The sequence below is a fragment of the Poecile atricapillus genome, chromosome 3 (assembly GCF_030490865.1).
Source record: "Poecile atricapillus isolate bPoeAtr1 chromosome 3, bPoeAtr1.hap1, whole genome shotgun sequence".
NCBI classification, from domain to species: Eukaryota; Metazoa; Chordata; class Aves; order Passeriformes; family Paridae; genus Poecile; species Poecile atricapillus.
In genome coordinates, this window is record NC_081251.1 from 72,173,227 (window position 1) to 72,199,128 (window position 25,902).

The 25,902-nt window shown below is 39.2% G+C and overlaps 1 protein-coding gene across 1 annotated transcript in view; it reads left to right on the forward strand.

The window, feature by feature from the left end:
* Nucleotides 1-25,902, forward strand: part of EGLN1 (egl-9 family hypoxia inducible factor 1) — a 34,196-nt gene that overhangs the window by 2,825 nt on the left and 5,469 nt on the right. The window contains exons 2-3 of the mRNA XM_058834015.1: nucleotides 23,139-23,258; nucleotides 25,291-25,427. Of these exons, the coding sequence (XP_058689998.1) occupies nucleotides 23,139-23,258; nucleotides 25,291-25,427 (257 nt within the window). The remainder of the gene's footprint in view (nucleotides 1-23,138; nucleotides 23,259-25,290; nucleotides 25,428-25,902) is intronic.

A 25,902-nucleotide genomic window follows, 5' to 3' on the forward strand; every position in this document is an offset into this window, starting at 1 on the left:
TTTTCAGTTAAAAAAAAAAAAGAAGAGGGGTGAAGCTTCTTCAGACTTTGCTACCTCTGTTAAAGCATAAGGAAGCCAGTGAAATGGTAAGAGTCATCCTGCTGAGGTGGTTGCACTGTCACAGATGGACTGTTGTTGCTGCAGCTGCAGAATCTCAGCTGGTAGGAAGCTGCAGGAGGGAGGAAGGGAGAAACTGGATGGCAAAAAACAGCCCTGGATTTGTTTGAGGGCACGGGAAACTCCCATGATAAAGAAAAGAGAGTGGGATTTTTTTTTCTTTTTTTGTAATGCTGTCTTTGCATTTCTTCAGTTGAACCAGTACTGTGCTACAACTTTTCAATGGGAATATGGTGTACAGTCCTCATAGATCCCTTCAGGACTTTTCTAAGCAAATTTATCTTTCAGGCAGTCTTAAATCTCTTCAAGGCTTCAAACTTGCACTCTAAAAATATTGGTGGTTTTGCTGGATTTCAATTTTATGCAGCAAAAAGGAATACTGCTTCTATTTTTATATGTAGTGGTATGCTTCTGTAAAGAATAGGTGCCAGGGCTTTTGGAGTTGTAATCTTGAATCGCTCCTGTAATTCCTGGACATTTTATGTTCCCACTTGGTTTTCAGTCACTGCTGAAATACCTCTTTTTAGGAGATCAGAACAGGTGCAGGGATCAGATCAGTAAAAGCACAATATTTTACTCCTCGGTGGCACAGAAATGCATTACTTTGTTTTCTCACTTTCCCTTGCTTATTTCCCAAAAAAAGTCAGTGCTTTTAGTGTGCAGGAAAGCTCAGTTCTCTAAAATTCCAGCAAAAGCAGAATGAAAATTGTCATTCACTCTCAGAGATTTACCTCAGAATTGAACGAACAGAAGCAGATGATATGTAGAGGATCACTTGAAGTAACTTGTATTGTAACCATATGACTTGTAACCCATTGGTGGTGTTGGCATTGAACTTGCCATCAGTTCTATAAACTGTCTGGAAGCAGTGTATGAAAAAGCAAGAAGAAATGGGTCTGAGGTATATATACCCTGAATTTCTTGGCTTGTAAACCTGCTAGTAAGGAAAAAAGCTATCTTGTGTTAATAGGATCTAATTCAAACTGATTTACAATCACCAGGGCCAGTCCATGAAGGCAGAGAACATGAAATAAGGTAAAATGTTAATTGTGACCTGAGATTTTATATTTTAAAAGTCTCTGATAGGTGTTTCTCTAGACTTCCTGGGCCACCTAGAACTGATAAACTGATGTGATTCTACCTAGTCCTGAGTGTCAGCAAGTTACTCTCCAACCTGAAATATATCTATACAGCAGTGGTTATAAAATAGCCAAGTACCTTGGAGGTGTGTGGAGACAGCAGCAAGTATAAGAGAATGGCTAACTATTTACTCATCTTGGAAGTCCTGACTTTCTGCATTCCTTGCTTTTGTTCTCTTTCTTTCCAGACTATGCTTCCTTCTTTTTGCTAGCAGATGGTGGCACATTGTTGCATATTTGAGCTCTAGTGTTTTTCTCCTACTTCCTGTTATTTTCTTGGTTTTCTTCTTTCATCTTTTCATAAATCCTCTTTTTTTTTTTTTTTCCCTTTGCCTTATAAATTGGCACATTTGTACATGCATGTATTTCTGTTTCCTGCCTGTCCTGTTCGTACATAGCTAGAGGAGGTAAAAGTCTGCTCACCAAAATTGTCCTGAAGTCTCACCAGGTGGGAAGGTTTTTCCTTCTTCCCCATATGGAGCATGAAGAAGGGGTTAAAGATGGGGGCGGGTTTATGATTTTTTTTGCCAGCTTTCTCTTTCCCATACTGTGGACTCTGCTGATCTGAAGCTTACATCCTTTACTGGTCTTGGAGCAATGCTGTGACTTCCTAGGTGTGGACTGGGTTCCTAATAATCACCATATAACCAGACACCTGATCCATCAGCTATTCCTCTTTCTATTCGCCCTTACACCCAGTACCAACCCTCTCCTAAACCCTACTCTCTGCCTTTTGTTGGAAGGACATTAAATAGACAGTTTGACAGGCCCTGTTGCATCCCTTTAGTTTTTCCTTCATTCTCATTTCTACAAACCTGGCGGTAGACCAGTCCTGTTCAAATTGCTGCATTTTAGTGCTCTCCTCTCTTTACTAGTAGGCCAGTGGAACCCACTGGGCCCACCCACTCAACCACCTGTAGCTTAAAAAATTGCTTTATTTGTTACACATCATGCAAACTTGCTTTTCTGCTTCTTCTGGCAGTTGCTCATCTCTTACTCTGGAGATCCTGGAGTTTTCTTAAGACCTAGAGGACTCTGAATTCAGACTAGTCTGACTGTGCCCTATTAAATTAGATTCTTTCAAAGTTAGTAATGCTTCTTTAGAAAATAATTCTCTAAGAGTGGGTGGATTTCTCATACCCTGCTGTTAGCTTTTGTATAAACTGGACAGAAGAGGCTCTCTGCTCTTGCCACTTATTTATGTTGCAGCTTTTCTGCAAACATGTTGGATTAATGTTACCAAGGAAAAGTAACATTTATGGGTATTCTTTCCATTATATCTTATTCTACAAAATATAACTGTAGGCATGTATGGCAGTAAGACAAAGGAAAAGTTAGAGGTAGAGAATAAGAATTTGGCAGCCAAACAGATACTGGAAAGTGATGATGATGCCAAAACTCTGTTAGAAGAAAGGAAAGTGAGCACAGGGGCAGGTGTGCAGCTCAGGTAAGTCCTGCTCTGATCCAAGGACCCAAGAGCTGTGACTGGAGATCTGGGCTTAGGAATGTCTGTAAAGTGGGGGGCTTCCCTTCAATTTGCTTGTGGCATGTGCGATTACATTGGTCCTCCTGTATCATTCTGGAGATTGTTTCACTATCACACCTTGAATTTATTTCTTGGTAGAAAACTTACTGATCTAATTGGTTCCTAGTGAATGACCTCATGTGTGGGTTTGAATTTGCCACTGAGTTGTGGGAAGGTGTGGGTAGGTCTCTCTCAGTCTCCCAGTACTCACTTGTGTTGCCTGACCTTGATACAGAATATGACCAATGCTCTTCCTTATCTGTTGGTCCTTTCCCTGACAGCAGTGTTTCTGTTGGTGATGTTGTTTTCTTGTAGATGAGTGTGCTGGTCAGCAAAGGATTGTGTGGTGATTCACAGATACAAAACAGCCCACACACACTCCTTAAATCCCTGTTGGAGTAGAGCCCTGACATGTGATGACTATAGTTTTCATTTGTTGTTTCTCATGTACAAGCCTTTTGGGTCCCAGGTGAAGCAGATGATCAGAAGACTGACAGAGGTTTCTTCTGCAAATGATCTTTTGATTGAGAAGCATAGCAGCATCCAGAAAAGAGTCTTGTTTGCAGCCAACTTTAACATTGCTGAGATTCTGACAGGTTCTCTTGTTAGAGAAAATTATAGATATGCTGGTTTCTGAGGGGCAGCTGTGTGGTGACTGCACCTTTGAAGTGTGATATGAATATAGTGTGTCCAAGGGTGGGGAGCACCACCTGTGGCTGCTAGAACTTTTCCACACCCCTGTGTGTTAGGCTGCAGTTCAATGAACATTTTGGGCTGGCAGTGCTGGAGAAGTAGTCTCTCTTCTTTGCCAGCACAAGTATTTACATGGCCATCCTGTGAACTGGTTTGGGGAACTGATCCATCTGAAAAATAAACTGGCGAAAGAAATGCTCCTGGTTCAGTGTTCGGATGTTTGTGCTGGCACAGAGGACTGGCAGATGGTGAAACTTTCTTTCAGCAGCAATGCAAATTTATGCCAGTTTAAAGTGTTTGCCAAACTACAGCCTTAGTTTAGTACTTGGAGTCTGATTCTCCCAAAATTTGCCCTTGAAAATTCAAACACATTGTAAGAAATCTTCACTAGGTACATATTTTTTTTATTCTTAGCTTTTCTTTGTTTGCTCTTTTGTGTTCAGTGTGAGACTTGGTTCTTGCTGTCAGAAACACATTATTCTGTCCTCCAAGAATCTTTCTTACAACAATTTTTTACAGAAAATTTGCTTGTCTACCTACCAGGTGATCCCATGTAACATGTACCATGGAAACATGTATTTTCTCCAAATGAAAACTCATTTCCCCCACACTCCCAGCTTCAAAACCAAACTACTGTTAAGGTTATTGGCTGTTCCTATCCATTATTCTAAAATTTTATTAGCATCAAAGATGTTCTTGACTTCTCGGTTTCTAGACAGAGCTGGATTGGCGTCATCTGCCATGAACAGTGTGCTGCAGCTTGCTACTGTTTGGTGCTGGTAAGAAAGGTCCCTGCTCAGCCTCATCCCCTTGTGCCAGCTCCAGTACTTGTTCTTCGGGGACTCTGTCTGATATGGGCAGTTTCAGTACTATTTCACATTTCATGTCCTGCTCATTTCCTCTCTGTTGCCTGGTGCATTAGGATAGCTGTATGAAATTCTGGGTTGGTTTGTTGCTTGCTTTTCCAGGCCATATTTCACTGTAACTGGAGTTCATGTTTTATAGTTGTTACTGTTCTGGAGATAAGGAACCCGTAACATTGTGGTTTGTGCTCATCAGTGATTTCAGTACACTGTGGATAATTAATTTCTTCCTGTCAGTGATATGAGTGATTTTTTGACCATGTTGCTACTTTGATGTTCTATGCTGTCTCTTCTGCACAGAATGGGCTCATTTAATACTGCCTAAGAATCAAGCTGGATTCTTCTCGCCATAGCTCTGCAGCTCGAGAGGAAGAGCTGTCTTCCCTTCCCTGTGGCCTCTTGGACTGAAATTCTTTGTAAGTGATGTCCTGCCAAGTCACAGGACTGTCTGAATGGCAGTTCTCAGATCCCTGGGTTAGTTGTATCAGTAACCTTGACTGGTTGGTTGAGAGATGTTTTCCTTTTTTCTAGATAGTGCTTAGTTTCTGAATAGGCTGCTAGCTATTTCCTGAAAAAATAAATTGGCAGCATATTAGTCTCTTCTATGGTATTTACCATGTTCATTAGATTTGTAATTCAGTTGGATTTAGCCTGTCTTGGTTAATATCTGATGGCTCTTGGCTTGAACAGGCTAGGTTGCTATTGGAATTTTGCAAGATGCTGTCTTTCTAGTTGCTTCTGTTTTGTTCTGTACTGGGTGCTAGTGTGTATGTTTGTACCTCTAGGTATGTACATAGCGTACTTGGAATTTAAATGAAGGCTTTCTCCTGCAGCAGAAAGGAAACTTGTTATAAAAGGGAAACGGATACTCTACATAAAGCAAAAATTTCTTCTTGCCTGTCTGGAGACTAAATCATTTCTCTTTAGGCTCCTTAGAGAGCTCTTGTACAAAGACAACACTTTTTTAAAGTTCAAATATTAATTCTGGGACTGTTGCGAGTGGGTTGGTTAGTGAATTCTTCAGTAGGACACTCGTGGGACTCCCTGGCTCTCGTGCTGCTGTGTTTTGTTACTTTTCAATGGGGGAATGACTGCAGACAATGCAAGGACTGTACAAGGGGTTTTTTAGAAATCAGCATACTCAGATTATATCAGTTGAAGTTCTTTATCCATTGGCATGTTTTTTACACTCCGCTAAGAAAACACTATTTTGAAACCAGTATTTTTAGTGAATGGAACAGTAGAGTTATTTGACTGCATTTGTGACTTACTTAGACCCTTCAGAAGGAGGACCAATGCTAGTCTTTGAGGCCTTTTGGGAAAGTCATTTGGTGCTGATGAAATTCTTTTAAATGCCTTTGAGTTTCTGAAGGTTGTTGCTTAATGATGGGTGGTCAGGCATATTTCCAGTGCGGGCTGGTGCCAGAATTAGCTGGTAAGTGGCATTCGTAAGCCTCAGGTCAAAATCCACTGCTGTTTGTTCCAGGGCAGTGTCTGTCAAAAACAGAGCAATGCTTTTATGCACGTAACAGCTGCTTACACTTGAAGACTTTCTTGTTCTTTGGTATTTAACTTAAAACTGCTTGAGAGTATTTTTGTTAGCATATGGTGTTATAAATAGGAATCGGGTAGAAATGTGCATGCCTGCACGTCTGTGCAGAGGTTGTGTGTGGAGGTAGGGTGGTTATCGATGCGTTGTGTCCCTAGTGCTCTGACAAAGAGATGAAGTTCGTACCTGTAGGGTAACTAATGGGGCCTAAAGAAGAAGGTTATGTAATACCCAAGGGTTAATTTTACACATTAATTTAGTCTCAGGCCAGCTTAGAGCACATGGTTTGACCATGAAGGCATTCTGCATTGTAGAGATTGTGTACAGCTTTGAGGAGATGCTGCTGTGTTACTTCAGTGTGCTGCACTGAGAGCAGAGCCTGGACTGCCTTGCTTTGTTTCAGCAAAAACAAACATGATGTTGAAAATGATACAAAGGTGAATGCAGTGAGCGAGTTTTTCCTTTTGGTCCTAGCAGAGTGGAGGAATTGTTGCATTGACTGTAAAGTTATAAAATGCACTAAATGCTGAAGATTTAGGGCCTTAGATGTATTTGACTGGTTTGGTTTATTTTTCCTGTGTTTTTTTTTATTTTTCTTTTTATGTGAAGATATTTTAAATCTGTTTCCAGGAAGAGCTTGTAGTATCAGTTCATCAATTTGTTCCACTGATAGCTTGATATTCTTGGTGAGGTGACAGAGGCTGCAGGATTCTCTGCTGGCCATAGTCTTGCTGTGGTTTGCTGCCCTCCTGGTATGCCAGGGTCTGTTACCTTCCTGCTTGAGTAGGTCAGAGGACTGCAGTTATATAGTTAAAAGAGACTGGAAGTTACTAGTCAAATGAAACAAAAGTTTAGATAATATTTTAGCTTGACCATTGCGATTATATGGAATTTAAATTGCTACAGATTAAAAACTTCTCCCAAATTTGAGGCAGCAGTCTTCATATGTTTAAGTGCTCTGTATTGTGAAAAAGTCCAGGGATGCAGTATGTGTAAGGTTTCCAAAGCAGTTTATCATTGGTTAATAACGTATCTTTCTTGCTGCTGCTCGCTGTCCTGTTCAAGCATCTGTTCGAGCAGCTAAACCTTGCCGTGGATGCCAAGATCCCTCAACAGCTTCTGCTGTGTTCGAACAGTGTGTGGTCTGTTCTCTGCTGAAGGCATTGGGCCCTTCCAGTTTCAGTGGTTGCTGCATTGTTGTTCAGGCAGCTGGCATGCAGCCTTACTGCTGTGAGAAAGGAAACTGTGGCCAGTTGATAAGGGCATCTTAAACTGACTCCTTTTCAGCTGGCACACTGGATGATGCCGAGTGAAATAGATGCTGGCTGAATCGTACCTCTGTTTGGCTTAACCTCATTTGTGTGTGCTTTAGCCCCTCTATGACAGTGCATCAGCCAGGCAGTAGCTCTGTTCATAGTGGTGGATTTGCTCTTTCAGGTCATACAGGGAGACGCTGAGGGAGCTGGGGCTGTTTATGTGGCAGAGGAGAAGGTGTGAGGGGACAGTATCAGTGTGTACAGATGCTTGACAGGAGGAGTGAAGGAGAGGGAGCCAGACTCTTGGCAGCAGTGTTCAGTGACAGGGCAGTGGGTACGCTGAGATGCAAGAAATTCCACTGAAATGTAAGAAATGCTTTTTCCATTGTGATGACCCAAGAATCAGGTTGCTACAGAGGTTGTGGAGTCTCCATCCTTGGAGATACTCAAAACCTGATCACTGGTCACCCAGCCTGCTCTGGGTGACCCACCTCTGAGCAGTGGTCTGGACCACATGATCTCCAGGGTTGCCTGCCAACCTCAGCTCTCCCATGGAAAAAAAAATACTGCAGTTTGAAATAGAAAAGATACGAAACAAGCCAAATTTTGCAATCTGTTAAAATATTATTTCCAGCAAAGGCACTGTCAGTATAAGTCCTGCTTATTGCATGTCTGAATGAAGTTACTGGGAGTCTTATCTTCTTACTGGTGGTCATTTGCTCCCTAAAGGATCATTGCAGTCAAATATGCCAGTAATGTAACTGTTTTAAATATTCCTGCCTTAGGTAACTTTGGTCATCCAGGTAGTCACTTATACTAAGTGTGTGCTATTGCCTCTTTCCTCTTTTCACCCAAATTGCCTGTTTTTCCCATTCATGTGTGCATATGCTCATAGCATAGTCCTTTCCTAGCATAGCTTGCTGATACAAAGCATGTGTACACTTCACAAGACTGATTTAAGCAAACGTTTAAGAAATTAAAGTCAATTACCTGTATGGGATTCAAAACTATTTTAGTTATGTATGATATTGGGACCAATTCTGAACTGAGAGGGCATAGTGCAGCAGGCATAGTTATCCTTTTCTTGCAAGACAGAGAGAAAAATGAAATATGCTGTTTCAAAGCCACAAACTACCAAAAAGTGCTTTATTTTTAATATTTCACATATTTTTACTTTATTGATGTAGTAAATTTGTAACAGACATCTGGCCAAATATTATTTGTTGTACATTTCAGTTTTATTTTACTTACGAAAAATTTTACCTGCTCCATATTAAAAAAGATAAGTGTGGGGAGGGAACTTTGGAACTGGAAGGAGTCAGGCTTATGTATTTTGCCAGGCTGTTGAATAAATCAAAAACCTGCAGCTCTCAATTTAAAATCCTTATTTCTTCCATCTACCTTCTAGTCATTTTCTTTCATCTGTATTCCCGAGCTTGCTGCTCCTGCCCACTTCCATCCTGCCTGTGCTCCCCTGGGGACCTTGTTCTGCAGTGATGTATTCCTTTCCTGTTGCAGGAGAGAGGAAGGGAGAAGGAGCAGGTGCTGAGAGAGGCTGGCTGCCCCAGCAGGGGAGCAGAGGACGAGGCTTGCCTCAGTTGCTGCTCTCTGCCAGGTACAGCAGTTGCAGGCACCCTGTCAATGGCCTGTCCTCCGCAAGGACTGCGTGAGAGAGATAAGAGCCATGTGCCTCTCGGGAGATGTCAGCTTGGCCATCCCTACCATATATCTAGTGGTAAATTGAAGCCAGATGGAGTTGTGTTCGTCTGAAGTGACCTTCTGGATGAACTAGATGCTAGGCCATGAATTGTAGGTTAAAGCTAAGCGTTTTTGAAGAGTATCCGGTCTTAGTATTAAAAAAACTTTAAAAGTTGAAACCATTTGTTCTTATTGTTCTGATGCTGAAGACCCACTCCGCTCAAAGCTTTCACTTTTTGCACTCTGGCTAATTTGGTTTAGGTTCTTAGCCAACTGCCTTCTTGTGTTTGCTCAGTAGGAGTTCTTCCTTATCAAATGTCTGATTCACACAAGTGTTTGTCATCTGTGTTTATACTATTATGTAGTTGTAAATAATCAATAATTATTCTGTATATAAAGCTTCAAAGTGTACATAAAATGATGTTCTCCTGTACCATCTACCTCTGGCAATCCAGGAGCTCTGAGACAGAGGTTGTATCTAGACCACTGCCTGTAATACGTGCGGATGGATGGACACATTTTCCATTAATTTATGTAATCTTGTTTTAAAAGCCATTTGTACTTTTGGCCTCTGCAACATCCTGTAACAGCGAGTCCTGCAGTTTGATTAGATGGAAAAGGAACTTCCTTTTGTTTAAAACCCTCTGATGGTGATTTCAGTGTCTCCTAGACTGTATTGTGAAAACTCACTTCCCAGTAGTTTTCCTTGTCATATTTCTAAAAAATGTCTGGCATTTGCTTGCATGCATTTTTTTCAGCTGACGCTTTCCCTCCTAAATTGAAGAATTGTAGTCTTTTTAGTGTTTATCCAACGGATACTATTTTGTGATTCTAGTTTTTCCTGCTGCACTTCTATGCAGCTTTTCTGCTTCTGCTGATCAAGGTAAGGCAAACAGAAGCACAGTATTGTAATGTACAAATATATCCTGATTTTGTATGCTGGCAGGGTGATGTATTCTGTGTTGCTTTTCCTTGTTTAGTAATTTATGACACTTCAGTTGCTTCCTCTGCTGTGCTGAGATTAAGTTCTTGGGAGAACAGCCTGTATTTACTAATTTATTTTTTTTTCTAAAGTGATAATAGGCAGTTTAGAAGACAACGCTGTATAAGAAAGCGGGTTTTTTCCCCCCAAGGGGTATTTCTGTGCACTTACTCTTTCCTGAATTTCACCTCCCATTTTGTTGTTTAGGCAATTGTGGTATTGTTTGACGTGCCTCTGTGTGCCTTTCTTCAGCCAGAGCTGGGAGGGACTGCAGCATATTTAGGTATTGCAGGTAAACACCATCACTCTGCTCCTTCAACCCCTTTTCCCAGGTCATACAGAAATAGTACAGGTCCTCTGGGAATCCTGCTGGTAGCACCTCATTTTTCACTAAAAGGAAGTTAGTTTGCTGTAGTGAAATTGCAACTGGAATTTACTATTTTATTGGTCTTGCCTTTCCCTGTTCCATTATTATAAAATGCCTTGGAAGTAAGTAAGATCCATGGTTCAGGTGCTTTATATAGAAAATGTTTAATGTTTGCATTAAAATTAATGGGTTGAGTAAATTTGTATTAATTCTCCACTATAGCTTGGATAAAATGACATGTAATGACTCTTGAAGGCCTCTTAACACTTGGCACAGACTCAAGAACAACACAGGAGTTCCTATACTGGAGTCCTGACTTTGTCATTTTCCTTAGTGAAAATAGAAAATGGGAGTTGTCTCACTCATGAGCCAAGGCTATGCCAAAATTATATTGTAAGAGGCAATAAGATAAACATACATTATTTTTACCTGTTTAGTCCTATAGCTTTATAAAGGACCTCATAAACACAGAAATAATATTCCACTGTAGGACATGAAATGTAGATGAAGATACTATCAACTAGCTTTATTTTCAGTTTAGTTGTCTCATATAGCAACTTGAATTTTGCAGATTTCTAGTTTTTGCTGTGTCTTTTTCTACACTCACATCCTGCTACTTTGAAGGAACACACCCACTGAAAGACAAAGCTAGTAATAAATGATGCTTCCTCACCATTGAGACTTAGAGTTCTGCAATTCAACTTAGAATAGCTCCATATTAAAACCCCAGAGAAAACTTTCCTTTGAAGAGCAAAAATTCCAATGCGCCCCTCCACCCCGCCTTCCTCCTGCCCCCCCACCCCTTCTCTTTGGGAACAGCTTTCTGGAGGGAGTGATGGAATTCTTCAGGGGCTCAGTAGGGAAGAGAATTTGCCAGCGATGGGAAGATGGAAGTCCCCTTGAGAATTTTTTTCCTTTGAAAAATCTGTTGCACTTTTTTTTATCATCTAGCCTTCATTTTTAAGGAATGGTTATCTTGGTTTGGGAACCCTTAATTAAAGGTTGTCTTTACAGAGGAAGTAAATTCTTGTTTTCTGGAATATCTCTCAGTTTTTGTGGTAGTTATATCACATTGCTTGTATTGATCCTGGAAATAAAATATATTGGTCTTTTTACTGATTGGTATGTGCACAAAGTGGGAGGATAAGTTGATCAATAGGCTTGAGGGCAGAGCTGGCATTCAGAGAAATAAGCAGTTTTTTGCAAGGCCACTCCATGAGAACATTTTACCTGGAGCAGAGATGATGTGAGCAGCCTTCTGTACACAGTGGGTGGATATGAGCACAGTGCTGTGTGTGGAACGGCAGCTTTTTTCTTATCTTTGCTTGTAAATCTGTGCTGAGAGTAACCTTTGATGTCCAAGATGTTTTCTGGTGTGGTTCATTAAGGGGCTAGAAGACACCCAAAAATAATTACAGTTGAGGCCTGCTGAGGTATCTTACTCATTAGTGCTTGCAGCTTGATTTCATGGGGCTATTAAATAGCAGGGCAGTTGCAATTAAAACCCCTGCTGTGGGACTTGCTCCCTTTGTCACTGCAGCACAGGGTTGGCAAGTTCATCCACTGTCCACAGGTCCTTGTCCATTCCTCCCTTTCCTCCCTGTTCTTCCCTGCAGCCTTTCCCTGGCTTGAAAATCAGCTTTCCTCTTGATTGCTCCTCTCTGAACAGGTGTGACTTCAAGAGGATACAAAAAAAGTTTTGGGATCTGTAGTGTCTTTAATATAAAGCTACAGGCCATTTATTACACATAGTAGAAATTAGTAACTCAATTGGCTGCCGCCAGATAATTTCTTGAAGTGCAGTCTCCTATTTAGAAACTGCTATCCAGTGTTAGTGTACAATGCTAGTTAGGTATTTTAGGAGATCTCTTGTTTATTTTCAATAATCATGTAGAAATTTTATTAAAAAATACTCTGCCTGAAAGGCTATTTCTGCCAATCCTGAAATCCAAAGTGATTGCTTGCTGACTTGAAGGGGAAGTTGACTGTATAGAAATCTGGAATCTAAGATTTTTAGAATTGGCTGCAGTTCTGCTAATTCCTTAGTTTTTGTGATACTTGGTATGACTTTCCCTCTTTCAATAATGCAGACTTTTGTTGTCAGTGTTGCCATTCCTTCTGGTGTCTGCTTTCTTCATCTTCCTTTCATTTCACTGTACAATCCACTGTAATTCACTGTAATTTCCACTGCTGTTGCTTGAGTTGATGAGTTCATACCTTGGGTACGTGTTGTTTTATGTTATTTGCGGTCTGAACCAACATTTTGTCATCAATTATGCTCTTGCCTCTTTTTTTTTTTTTCTTTAATTGGCCCAGTGTTAAGCTGGGAACAGGCTTTACTTAAGCTCTACAGATCTTGAATGTAGGTTGCATAAATATGGGCTGTGGAACAGTCATCTTGGTCTGATGTGACACCTCTGATCTGGGCTACTATTGCTAATCCTTGCAATCTCTCCCCAGTGAGTACTGTAGATTGCAAAGCCCTAGCTGTCCTTTGGTTTGCCAGGAAAATTTCTGCTGGTTGAATTTTTAGAGACATGCAGATAAACCTTTAAGAAGAAACATGAAAAAGGAAGATGTGTGTATCCTGTCTTGAAATCCATTATTTCTAGATGGGGTGTGGAATAGTGTGCTTCTCTTTCTTACTAAATACAGTGCTTTTAAGAAGGTTTAAGAGTAAGTAAGTGCTGGCTGCATGCTAACACAGCTCATGTTGAAATTTTTGACTTTCTGTGTGAACATTTGAGAGGCAAGGTCCTGGTTCTGTGCTCTTCTGAATGCTTTGGAGGAGAGAGGGAAAAAGTCTCAGTGCCAAAGTTGTTAAAGAGAAGCTTTCTTGTTCCTGTCAGGTTTTGTACACCATGGCTTTTCTGCTTATATCACCACTTTGTGTGGAGTTTGGATTCCATCACCTGATTTTTAGAGTGGGAAATTTGGAGTTTGAGGTTAGCCTGTGACTTCTAACCACAATACTTGTTGAGTTATAGACAGTCATAACCAATTTGATTGACAGGAGCCTTGTCACTTAACATAACTTTCCTGTTCACAGGAAAGGACTAATCTATGGAGAAGCCTACTTGCCTTTTAGGAGGGATGAATAATTTGTTATATATATAAAGTACTATTTTTGTTGTTGAAATAGTGGCAAAGATGAAAAGAGGTAACTTTGTTGATTGGATTGATTTTTTCATAAAGCTTCCTAATGCCAAGTATAAACAGACTTGGAACAAACCAAATGGGTCAATTTTTACCAATTTATAGTTGATAATGCAGCATGTTCTATTTTTTCCAAGGCCATGAGAGCGATGTGTTTTTCCATCGCTGTGGTCTCCTGGGCCAGTGGTGATTGATGGGGAGACTGGGAAAAAGCCTGTTGAAGCAGCACCAAGAAGCTCTGCAGAAGGTCCTAACCTAGAGATGATCTTTTTCCTGCCATGAACATAAACTCACTGTATGGTCAGCTGAATTGACATTTCAGAAGACAGGGGGGCTTTTGTATCAGCCAGACAGGCACAAACAGTTTCCTCAGGTGTTTTTTCCTCCCTGGAGTCAGTGTTGGGTATGTTCAGATCTTTCTCGTGCTCACAAGGCTGCATGCTCCTAGAGCAAATACATTGCATTCCTGAACCGCTCTCCTCCAGGAGTTCCACTGAGGCAGTGCAGCCTCCGCATTGCAGCAGAATGCCTCCTTAACCTGAAATGACATGGCTGGCTCTGCTGGGACATACAGAGGCGGGGTGGGTTTGGGAGTCACTTTTCCAACTTGGCATGCCAACAGTCCTGCTCCTGGAATGGTGTTTATATCAGCCTGTAGTGCTGCATGGCCTCAGCTGTTCCTCAAGGCTTTGCCCAAGGACTGGTGGAAGCTGGGATAGACAGAATACCAGTAAATTGTTTAATGCCTGCATGCATTTGAAATGGATACTCTGGGTGATCTGGTTAAAACAACAAAACCCCTGAGTGTTGTTTATGCCAGCTGGGAAAGAGTCCCTCTTAAAGGACTGTGGTGGGATTGTAAAGAAAAGCTTGGATGGAGAGAGTTTGTGTGAAAGCTCATGGAAAGTAGTATGGGCAGAGTCAGCATTTCTTGCATTTAAATTATAGGTGGCTTGAAAGTATATTACAGGCTGCTCGTTGCTGTTTGTCTTTAAACCTTAGTCAGACTTCTCTGCAGTGTTAATACAAATTAAATTTGCCCGTAAATAAATGTCTATGAGCATTTCAGTGCATCGTTACTTCTTTTTCTCTAATATATATAATTTCAAAGAATAGTCTGGACTCTGATAGTAGGAGTGAATGCTATAGTATATGGTGTGAAGTTTGGAGTTCTGTGGGCATGCTGAATCACACATGTCCCCTTGAAAATAGCCTTAAAACCTGTTTTAAAATCATTCTCCTCGGCATACTGTTTATAAGAACAAATACTTCTGAGGTGATACCTGAGACCTAGATTTGGACATTTTACTGCATCTACATGAACATTTTCTAAACTTAAGGAACTTGCAGTGCACAAGTGTTTCCAAGTATCTGACTAACTGTAGTACTAAACACACAGTCCTGTTCCCATGCAGTTGCGCAACGTTCAAATTTATATAAAGATACCTTTCCTACAAGCTAAATTTTGGCGATGTAGCTATTTTGTTACCTAAAACAGAAACACAATTGCAGTTTTAAGTAAAAAAGTAAATCTCCCTCCTAGTAGTTAGCAAAATGATTGTGTGTGGTTTGTATTCCATAGGAAAGAAATTCTAGGCTACTCAGTATATATTGCTTTGAAGAGAGAATGGCAGAGATGGTGAGTGACATTCTTTAAATGGCAAATTTCTCAGCCACTTACTTTCTCAGATAATACACTGTTTGGTTTAAAAAGAAAAACAAAAAGCAAACACCTCTTGCTCTCCCTTAATCCTTAAAGTTTCTTCCTTCCCAGCCTCTGCTGGTGCTAAGTACCCAGCCTTGATGTTTGAGTGATATGCATGCTTTATTTTTAAGGTAGTGTGTCACAGCATCATTAAGGTTGAAAAAGACTCCTTAACATTGAGTCCAGTTGTTGTTGAAAGTTTACCCAGTAGATCTCACACAAGTGAACAAATTCACTGATAATATATAACAATCTAAAAATAGGTAACCATGCTTTTTTGTGTGTTGTGCATCAGTGTGCCTGCTGATGTCATGTGGTTGGCCCTGGAAATCTGGTGTGCACAAAGTGCTATCAGAATATATTTTAAGTGATGTAGCTGAATGAGACTTAACTTCCTACTATTTTAGTGCACTGTTGTAATTTGCTTTAGTGTTATGTTATTTTTAGTTCTTAAAGATGTTGCTGCTCTATGCCCTTTTTGAATGGGCAGTGATGAAACTAGGAAGTTGATTAGTCTTATGCAAGAGCAGAAAGCTCTGCCCCATCTTGGGGGAAAAAGTACTTATTTTCTAAATTATTTTATTAAATTCAAAGCAATTACAGTGTTAAATTAAAAACAGACTCTTAAAATTTGTGTTGACTGACTTACTTCTCTGTCAAATTTTTGTACAGCGCCAAAACAGTGAGTCATGAGTCTGCTTCTCTTGAAGGGAATGGGGAGTTAGCCATGGAGGCCTGCCAGTTTTGCAAACATATTTAACATTATTCAACAGTTATTTGAATCTGAAATGTATTGGTCAGCTTATTTAATCTTACTGTAGACAGACTTAGACTGACATAAATTAAAGTATGTTTTAGACCGTTCCTGGCTGGAAATCCAAGCATTGTGTTTATTCCTGGCCTTTTAAGAGAGAACTTTCTGTCTCTGGTGACAGTGCTTTTCATCTACTTTCTTTGGGAAGCCTCAGTTAAGTGTATCTGGGGGATTTTTTTTGTGTGTTCTGTGTTGTCGACCTTTTTTTTAAAGTTTGCAGTAGACTTTGATATCAAATCTATCAGCAAATGTTATGTTAAACCTTAGGGGAGGGAGTTATTACTGCTTTGAAGCACAGACTTTTTTTTTTTTTTTTTTTTTTTTTTTGGAAATGCAGTTGGTTTAGACTTGAGGACACTGTCTGTATTCAGAGATGTTAGATAAACTTCACTTTTTTTATTACTCTATTTAAGCCAGTGCACAGCTCTCTGTGTACATTTTTAGATTTGAACTCCATTTTATTCTATTTTTTTTTTTTTAGTTAATGGAAACTTTGTAAGATTTAAGGATTGCAGGTGTATTTGCAGTGCCTTCCCTGACTCAATTTTAAAACAGCACCTTTTGGTTAAACTGGCACAGTTTTGAGAATAGACACATCCCACCTAACCTGGGTAGCAGCCTGGAAAATGCCACTGTGTTGTGTTACAGAAGATACAATATTTCTTTTTCCTTGCCGTTTGTAGGCTGACTCAGCCCTCTCTTTGCCTTTGGAGATTTGAGACTTGCAGCTTTACGAGCTGAGGTATAGGAGAGCGGAAAAGCTTATTAATGTTTAAGCACTTTTATCTCAGTTTAGTAGTGGTGAGAGCTGTAGAACTTCAGCTGGGAAGTGTGTTTTAGATCTTCCTGTTATGTCTGTCTTTAGCCCTGGTTTCAGTTGCTCCTGGGTTCACTTTGGGGTTGTCTTTCTCCACTTTGTCCTGCTCTCCTCAGGGCTCAGTCAAAGCCTCCGTGCGAGGAACATGCCTTCTGCTGTCCCCCTGTTGAGAATCAATACCATCTCCCCCGGTTAATGCCTCTTGCTTGATAGTTTCATAACAGTTTCTCTATCTTTTGTTTTATTTGTTAGAGGTATTCATCAAAGTGTAAGCACATCCCATGTTCACAGTCATTTCCTGAATATTGGACTTAAGCAACTGCAGTTCTGTGTTTTTTCCTGTGCCATGTGTAAGAACTGATGAATCATCTGGATTCATGCACATTTCTTCAGCAATTCAAGAGCTGAAGAGCATTTCTTGGAGCCTATGGGCATGCATGGATTAAAAGAATGATACTTGAAAATGAACTTTGTGTTGTCCTGCTGTTGAGCACAATTAGAATTGAATGGTAAAGGGAGAGTGAAAAATACCTGAGCAGGTTTTTGCTCAGTGGCACCATGGTTACATTCAAGCTGATTGGATCCAATCTTCTGGCTCTTCTGGCCCTAGAGATCTCAGCTGACTGTGGCCACTGAACCAGCATGAAAATTGATGCCTTCTGGCTTGTGTCAGTTTATTAGGATGTTTGAAGTGAATGTCGTGAGCAGGTAAATACCACGTAAAAATGAAGACAGGAATAAAGTCATGACTTGAAGAGGAATTAACTGCTGGGTTGGCGAAGCTTTTTCTTAAAATTGGTCTGAGAAATCAGCATCTGATTGTCAAGTAAGAAATAAGCAATGTATGAAGGTATGAGCAAGTTGTGCCAAACTTTTGATGGTACAGTGTGTTTTATGTTGCTTGATTTTGTATGCTTATGAAATGTGGTTCTATCCAAAACAAGTAGAAATCTTGGATTGGGCATTGCATTGAAAAGCCTGGGAAGGAGGGAGGTAGGTCAGGTTACTGAACTCCCTAAAAGGTCATGGAAGATGTAATCCATGTACATAACTGTGTGCTGATTCTATTAATAGCGTAAGCAGCTATGTCAACTCTCAGTTTTTCCTCTCTCTCTTCCTAAGTTCATTTTTCATCTCTGTTCTTAGTTCAGTTTGCCTTCGCTTTGCCAAGCTTTCCAACTTTTCTGTTAAAACTTGGCAAGATACAAGAGAGGGTGACTTGCGTTTGTCATCCTTGCCTTCAGTTGCTTGGGTTTTTAACTGAAAGAGCAGCTTACTCTATTTTTGCAAAAGATGGCACAAATAGCAGGTGTACAGTGTAGTCAGGGTTTATTGGTTTGGGTGGTAGGGAATTGTTGGTTTCTGTTTTGGTATTTGGGGTTTTCTTTCCTTCACTCTGCAGAGAAAAACACAAAAGAAAATAATGGTTCCTAACTCCTTTGCTAATGGACAAATTGAATGGCTGTAGTGGCAATTTAATATTAAGAGAAAGGACTTAAAGATCAGTTATTCAAAGCTGCTGCAACATGGCAGGTTTTTGGGTTTTTTTAGTTTCTAACTTAGAGATTCCTCTCTTCACTTGAGGATGTGTAAAGCCTTGATTAATTTTTAAGCTGCTAAGTAGCAGTTTACTTTCCCCTTGCATGTTCTCCAGTAGATGATGACTGCAAGGCATGAATTTTTAATAAGAAATCTTTGCAGGGCCTGGTATTTCTCATCGGCTTTTCTAGTTTCACAGTGTTGATTTGTGTGAAAACTTGATTCTGTAGCCTTGCTTACTAAACCACTGAGGATAACAGCAGGAAATTTTACTCAGATGGAAGTTAGTATAGAAATACTTAGACTAGCTGTGTCTCAGATTTGTTTTACCCTTTCTTAGATTGCTCTTTTTTGGGTAAGGCTGACAGGAGTTTCTCCCTGTTGACATTTTATTTCTGTTGGAAGTTTCTGTCTGTGCTTGTGAAGGATTTGCAGAAGACTTAAGAATCCAAACCAAGTTGTACCATGCTAGCATGTGTAAGTCAGTAATCTTGATCCTGTTCACAGGTGATACTAAACCAGTCTTTTGTTCCTTTGATTTGACTGTTACTTTGTTCAACTTGTGAAAAATCATATCCTGATGTGTGCTTAAAGTGAAGTATATTTCCTCAGAACATTTGTTTGTCAGGGAAGAATAAATTTTTGAAATAGAAATACATCACAGACCAAACAAGGCTGGGTCATTTTTAAATTTAGTTTTATTTTTCTTTGCTTCTTCATTGCAGTGGTGTGTGAGTTTTTTTTTCTTTCTTTGACTAATCTGTCAGATGTCCAATGCCAAGGATTTCCAGTGAAGTCTTTGTGAGCACATCTGATAAATTTTGGTAGGAAGTCATTGGTCTTACATTTAGACATCTTGTTTTGCTCACTGAGATTTGCAGTTCCTTCAGCAAACAGCAAAAGTGACATCTCCTTGACTGATGCAGCTTCAATCTGAGCTTAACAATAAAGTTTAGATATTAATATATTTAATATATTTATTTAATAAACTAATAGAACACACATCCTCTCCATTATATGTTTAGGGGTTTTCCCCCTGTATGGAATTTTGTGTTCTCATGTTACTAGTGTTCTCCTCTCTTTGCTAAGAGTTTGCTTTAATGCTTCCCATTTTTAAGGAACAATACCTAAGCTTGCAGGCATCCAGCAGTGAGAGAAATGGAGAGGATAGAAGAAAAAGCATCAGTTTGTTTAGCTGCAACTTTTCCTTCTTTATAGATGGGAGAGGCTGTCATACTTCTGTGTCAAGGGAGGCTGAGACTAGTCCCAGGTGAAATCATGTTTTCAGCTGCACTGTTGTGCTGTGCCTCCCAGGGCTGAATTTTAGCTGATGTGTCTTCACAGAGAGAAAAAAAAGCTGTATGGACTATGGTTTATTCCCTCTGATGTTTCCTTTGTGCATTTTATTGTTAATTAGAGTAGTGCCTGACACACTAGGGATGCCTATTCTTAGCAAAAAAAAGCTGTGGTTTCAGTTAGTTCTTCTTACTGTTGCTTAGGCGAGCCGATGGTGTTATTTTCCAGACTTAGAACATTTGCAGACAGAACATCTGTATGTGAATGAGTGATCAACAGAAGCTTTAGTGTGTTAGTTCTTCAGATTTGCTAGACACAAGTTGGGCAGATATCAGTGTGGGGAGAGCACTTTCATGCTTTCTCGATTACTCATGAATTCCAGGGGGTATCTTAGGACAGCGCTCATGTGCTAGACACGAGTGCTCAGCCTAAAACAGAATGCTCTTGGGTTAAAGAAGGTTAATATTAAAAGTGTTGGCACAGGAATCCTGTGAGTGAGCAAATCCCCAGTGTGTGACTTAAATACATTTTTTGCAGAAATTAAGTTTACTGAATGCTTAAAAATTGTAATGCCCAAGAAGGACAAAGGAGGAGGCTCCTTTTCTGTTAAGAAAATGCAAGTAATACCTTGAGTTGAACTGATTACTTTTATGGGACAACTGATGAGATGGGTGGCTCTTCATTTTGGAAAGTTAGCAGCTTTATTGTTCATAGCCCAAAATGTTAGAGAATCTTGGACTTACGGGTCTCAAATACCTGGCTATACTGACTGCCACTAACAGTGTTTGGGAAAAAAAAAGTCACAGACACAAAATTTTTCTCAGTTCTTGATACATATGATGTACTTGATATGCATATTTGCTTGGTTATTTATACTGTAAAATGTTAACAACAAAGGCTTTGTTATTTATGTGGATCACTTCTTTGTCCTTTCAATGTGGGTAATCTTACACTACATGACAGTTTGGCCTGAACTCACTTCATACTGTTGCACAAAGCAATATATTTCTCATGTGTGATAAACTGTTACATTTTGTACCTTTCCTTATCATAGGTTAATTGGGGACATGGCAAAAGCAATGTATACTATGCTACAGCAGCTGAGTTACAAATTTGTTTGCTTTCCAATTTGCTGCTAAGGGCTGAGTCATTCTCAGTGTTATAACAAATACATATTAGATAAGTTATCTCAGCAAAACTGTTTCTCGTCACTTGGAGTTGATGATAGAAGTTTCAGACTCTAAATCCAAAAACAAGAGGTCTTTTTAAGCATTGAAAGTATTTTAGACTCAAATGATTGTATGAAATTAATATGGCTGCTCTTCATATGAAATCGGTGACAACTGGTGTTTCCCCAGACATTCCAAAAAGTGTTGCTGGTCCTCTTCTTCAGCAGTGTGGTGTGAAATATTGTTTTGTTTCCTTGGAGTCTTAACTCCTCATGATTAAAGTGAGAATTGACATTGCTCTAGCTGCTTGATCTCAAAGTTCTCGTTCTGAGAGAGTTTTAGTAGCTGTTTTCACACAGATAGTGAATAACAGTGTCAGGGTTTAATTTGCATGATATGTCTCAGCAAAGCCCCTTAAATTAAGGCTTTCCTGTTATTAGGAATACTGTTACAGAATTGGACCTGGATCTGCTTTCAGCATTGTTCATGCTCAATGAGAGCTTGGAAGGATTTATGTGGTACATGGGACTTTTTTGTCAAGAGTGTTGGCTTTCAGTGGAAACCAAATATCTTCCTCTTACCCCCCAGCTTTACTTTTGCTTTCTTCCTTTTTTTTTCCTCCCTAAGAAAGGAAATTACAGAACTAATTACAGAATTACTATTACATTATTTTGTATCTTTAACTCACTGTTTTGATTTCTGTGGGTTTATCTTCCTGCAGCAAAACTGATAAGTCACGACTTTGCCAAATATTAGATCATGTTCTTGATATGTGTAAGGTTTTCATAACATGATGCCTGTAATGATAAAGGCATTATGATTACAGCAAAGAGGTTCGAAAGCTGAAATGCCTAATCAAAATTAGAAGTATATATTTGGATGTTGTATTTTTGAGTACCTTTCATGCAGTGTAGTGACTTCCAAAGGATGTGATTGAAGTTTGGCTTTATTTTTAGGATTCTTTAAAGTCACTGGCTTACAGCTTGGCAAATACTGCCTTCTTCAGTTCTGGTTGAACTGCAAGTACTTTAAACTGTTTCTCAGTTTGCACAAAGCAAACCTGCACTGCACATTCAGTTACCTGCACTGAATGTATTCCTCAATGCTTGCAAGCAATACAAACTCTGGAAAGCTGTATTTATAGCATATAAAGGTTGGGGGGGGAAATTAAAATTACCAGTGTAAAGCAAAAAAATCACTTTATTGGGAAAATATTTTTTGTGTATTACATGAGAGGTGAAAGAGTTTGCAATGCAGAGGTCTGACTTAGAGTTCTAACTTAACCAGGCTAGATCTAGACAGGAATGTTAGTTTATATAGGTTTTTAGGGTTTTTTCATACAGCAGGCAGTCATTGAGAATAGTGGTATGTTGCTTTGTTGGTAGAAATTCACCTTTTTGTTTTGGTTTTTGGTTGGGTTGGTATTTTTTTTTACTTCATGCTTCGATTTCTTGCAGGTAGGATATTGTCACTGCAGACATCTGGGTACTGTGGTGGCAGTGGGTGACTTGACCTGTAAAACTTCCTTCTGATCTCTTTCAAAAAACTGGAGTAATTGTTATTTCTAGCAAAGGCATAAAGATACAGGGATGCACTGCGTGACGAACCAGCCATGTGCTCAGATAGCTAATCAAGCTAATCAGGCCATCTGGGAGCAAGGGCCAGTTTGTTTCACACGCATATCCGCATGTCTGAAGACTCAGAAATCGCCTTCCAGGGGTCTTTCAAGTCAGCTGAGCAAAGTGCAGCATGGGAAGTTTAATGCACTGCTGCATTCCGAGTCGTTTGATGTCAGAAGGTTATTGCAGATTACCGCTCGGTGTCTGTTTTCCATTTCTCACTTCTCGACTAAAAAGGATGTTTTTGTTGTACATGTAGGTTTGTTTCAACAAAGGTTCAAAGACCTCCTATGTACAGGACAAAACACAAGCCCAAGAATGCTCTTGGAGTGATCGAGTAACATGGGGTACTGGTTTTGTCTAAAAGTCTCCTAAAAATAAAAGTTTGACAGTATTTTTTGGAAAGGAATTCTTTGCATTGTAAACACAGGGGAAAAAAAAGATAGCTGTCTGAACTTGAGTTTGGAAGATTTCTTATCACAAGGAGAAGCTATTAAATTGCACACAAGACATTCTTCCTCTCTTCTATGTCATTCAGGGGAGGGAAGTCTGAATGATTAGTCACAACACGAGAGTAGCCCCACCTTCCATGCCTTAATTAAGTGTTCCTTTCAGTGTCTTTCATGCCTTTGTTATCAACATCTGTTTGTGTTCTAAACCAATTTTTAACTAGAAAGAAAACTCAGTTAAAAATTACTTTGCACATTATTTCTGGTTTATACAGTTTTTCTATTGCTCATATATTAATTACTTATGAATTAATATAGATAAAATGTAGATTTTTCCCACACACAGAGATAAAAGTAATTCTTGTATTTGATTCTTTGACTCCAGGCTATGGTGGCTTGTTATCCAGGCAACGGAACAGGATATGTGCGCCACGTTGATAATCCAAATGGAGATGGAAGATGTGTTACATGTATATATTATCTTAATAAGGACTGGGATGCCAAGGTATGCAATAATTTCTTTCTAAAATGTTTTTTACATACATACATATATATATACACACTTGTTACTGCACCTTGGCTTGAGGTTTTTGTTGATGTCCTTATTTCTGTGCCTTAGTTGTGTTTTTACATTAGGTTAACTGTGGCTGTGCTTTGCCTCTCTAATTCTGTTGTTAGTGAGACCAGATAGAGATGAAGCATTTGTTTTCAATGTTTTGAATTATGTCAGCAGGACCTTCTTGACAATAAGATTGAAGGATAGTGGTAAATGCCTCCCTATACACAAAGAGAAATTAAAAGCAATTTTGTATATTCTTAATTTAATTTTTCCTTATATTCCTGTTGAATCTTGAATTTATTGTTTGTGCAACTAGATTGCTTATTTGAGTATGCTTACAAAAAGAAAGATGCTGTAGCTTGGAAGCATTTCCAAATAAGCAAGTGTTACAGTCATTGCTACATCAGTACAGTTCAAAGTAGCACAAATCTTGTATCACTGCAGATACAGGGTGTAGAAGAGATTTATATTACAGTTCAACTGGTCTAAAAATTTACTACTAGTGGCTACGATAAAGTGAATTTTTAATAAGGGTTTTCCTGGTGATTGAGTGGGACTAGGTAGATTCAAAGAGCAGATATAGCCAAATGGCACTTCTGAGACCATGAAAGAATAGTGCAAAGACAGCTTTGCTAATTCTTTGATTTCTCTGCCATTAATGATGGAGAAGTTTATTCTCATAGTGTATGGGGAAAAAAAAAGATAAAGCTACTGATGCTTCATCATGCTAAGGGAGTAGCATGTGGAAGAGTACATAGGAGCAGTCAGATTCTGCATTGCATGCACCAGATATAGATAACACAAATTGCAGATGAGAGATGTTATTTTTCTTTTTTTTCCTCTCATAACATACTTGCATAAAACTGGTAGATCAGAAAGCTGAGTCAGATGGATGCACTTCAAGATTTCTGTTTCTGATGTGCTCTTTGACACATCAAATTGAATCCTACAATTAGAAAATAATTTTTTTTTGCCATGATAGCATCTCTGTATATAAATGTACTGATTGCACTAAACATCTTAAAGTGCAGCTTTGGGGTATTTTTAGCTGATTTATGGTTTCTCTCTTGGAAAAAAAAAGAATACATAACAGAGTGTAAAAGTCAAGCAAATTGCATTTTTCACGATAATTGTGGAACATTTACTAGCTGGATATTTAATTTATGAACAAAGACATTACCTTCCTGCAAAAATTATTTTTAATTACAAATTAATATACTACCAAGTATATTGCTTATTAAAAAAAGAATCTCAAACTTTAGGAGAAGATAATGGATCTATGTTGTCACTTGTTTGCTGACTTAGATCAGAGATGCCCCTGTTATTTATATCAAATTGCCTTAGTACTTGCACTGTTATGTCTGTTACTACATGAAAGGTCTATGGTGGCTATCTGTAGTTAGATTTAACAACATCAACACCATCAGCAGGAAAAAGTTAATGTGACTTAAATATAATTAACCCCACCTACTTGTGCTTATTTCTAGGCATACAGTTACGTTCAACTGTTTTCAAAACCTGGAAGAGATCTAAATTGACCATGAGTAGTACAGATTCAAGCTTTAGTTTGAAGTTTCCTAGTCTTTCCTTATTTTAATTATACATAAACTTGTGCCACAGTTAAATTAAATAATCTCTTTAATGGGGAAAGGTGAAACTCATGTGAAATACAATGTTTTTCCCATCTATGTCGGGGTGTTTTTAGCCACCTGTGTAATATCAGTCAGGCTTGTCCATTTTTTTACTTAAACATGAATGCACTTAGCATTCTGAAATCACTCAGTGAAAAATATGTTAATCATGTTGTTAAATGAAATGTATTGACAGAAAAGCCATAGATTCATAATTTCTATAGAACCTGATAAAGGTTTTCGTTTCAGTTCCAAGTGTCTGAAATATTTTCCAATGTGATATTCAGGACTTTTAAATACAATGAGACATGGTTCTCAAGCATTGTTTGAAAACATTTCATTTGTAGGTAAGTGGAGGCATCCTTCGGATATTTCCAGAAGGTAAAGCCCAATTTGCTGATATTGAACCCAAATTTGATAGACTGCTATTCTTCTGGTCTGATCGCCGCAACCCTCATGAAGTACAGCCAGCATTTGCTACAAGGTAGGAGTGATGGACTCTCTATTGCATCATGTCTGTCTTTGCAAGAAATGAGAAATTAGTGACACTGTAAATTATGACATGACAAAAAGGAGAGTTGTTTCTGCTAATGGATGATTAGGCTTCCACTGTGTTGCTGAGTTTGTAGCGTTGCCTGATCTCTTACTTTGGAGAAAACCTCCCGAGTGTGTAGGTGGGAAGTCTCTGACTGTGTGCTCGGCAGAACTGGGGGCGAGCACACAGAGCCATAAGCAGACCCCAATTTTGCCAAAGGGTGCCATCTTCATTATTTCTCTGTAGTGGCTTTACACCCTTCTCACTTTCCTTTGTCCTTAGCACCCTACTCTGTTACTGGAAGATTGACTGAATACTTCAGTTCCCTCTTGTTGGGATGGAGCTGTCAGAAAATAGTAATTTTCAAACTAAGCTACCACGTTATAATTTGGGAATTAGGTGACGGTTGTGGAACAGAAAAAGC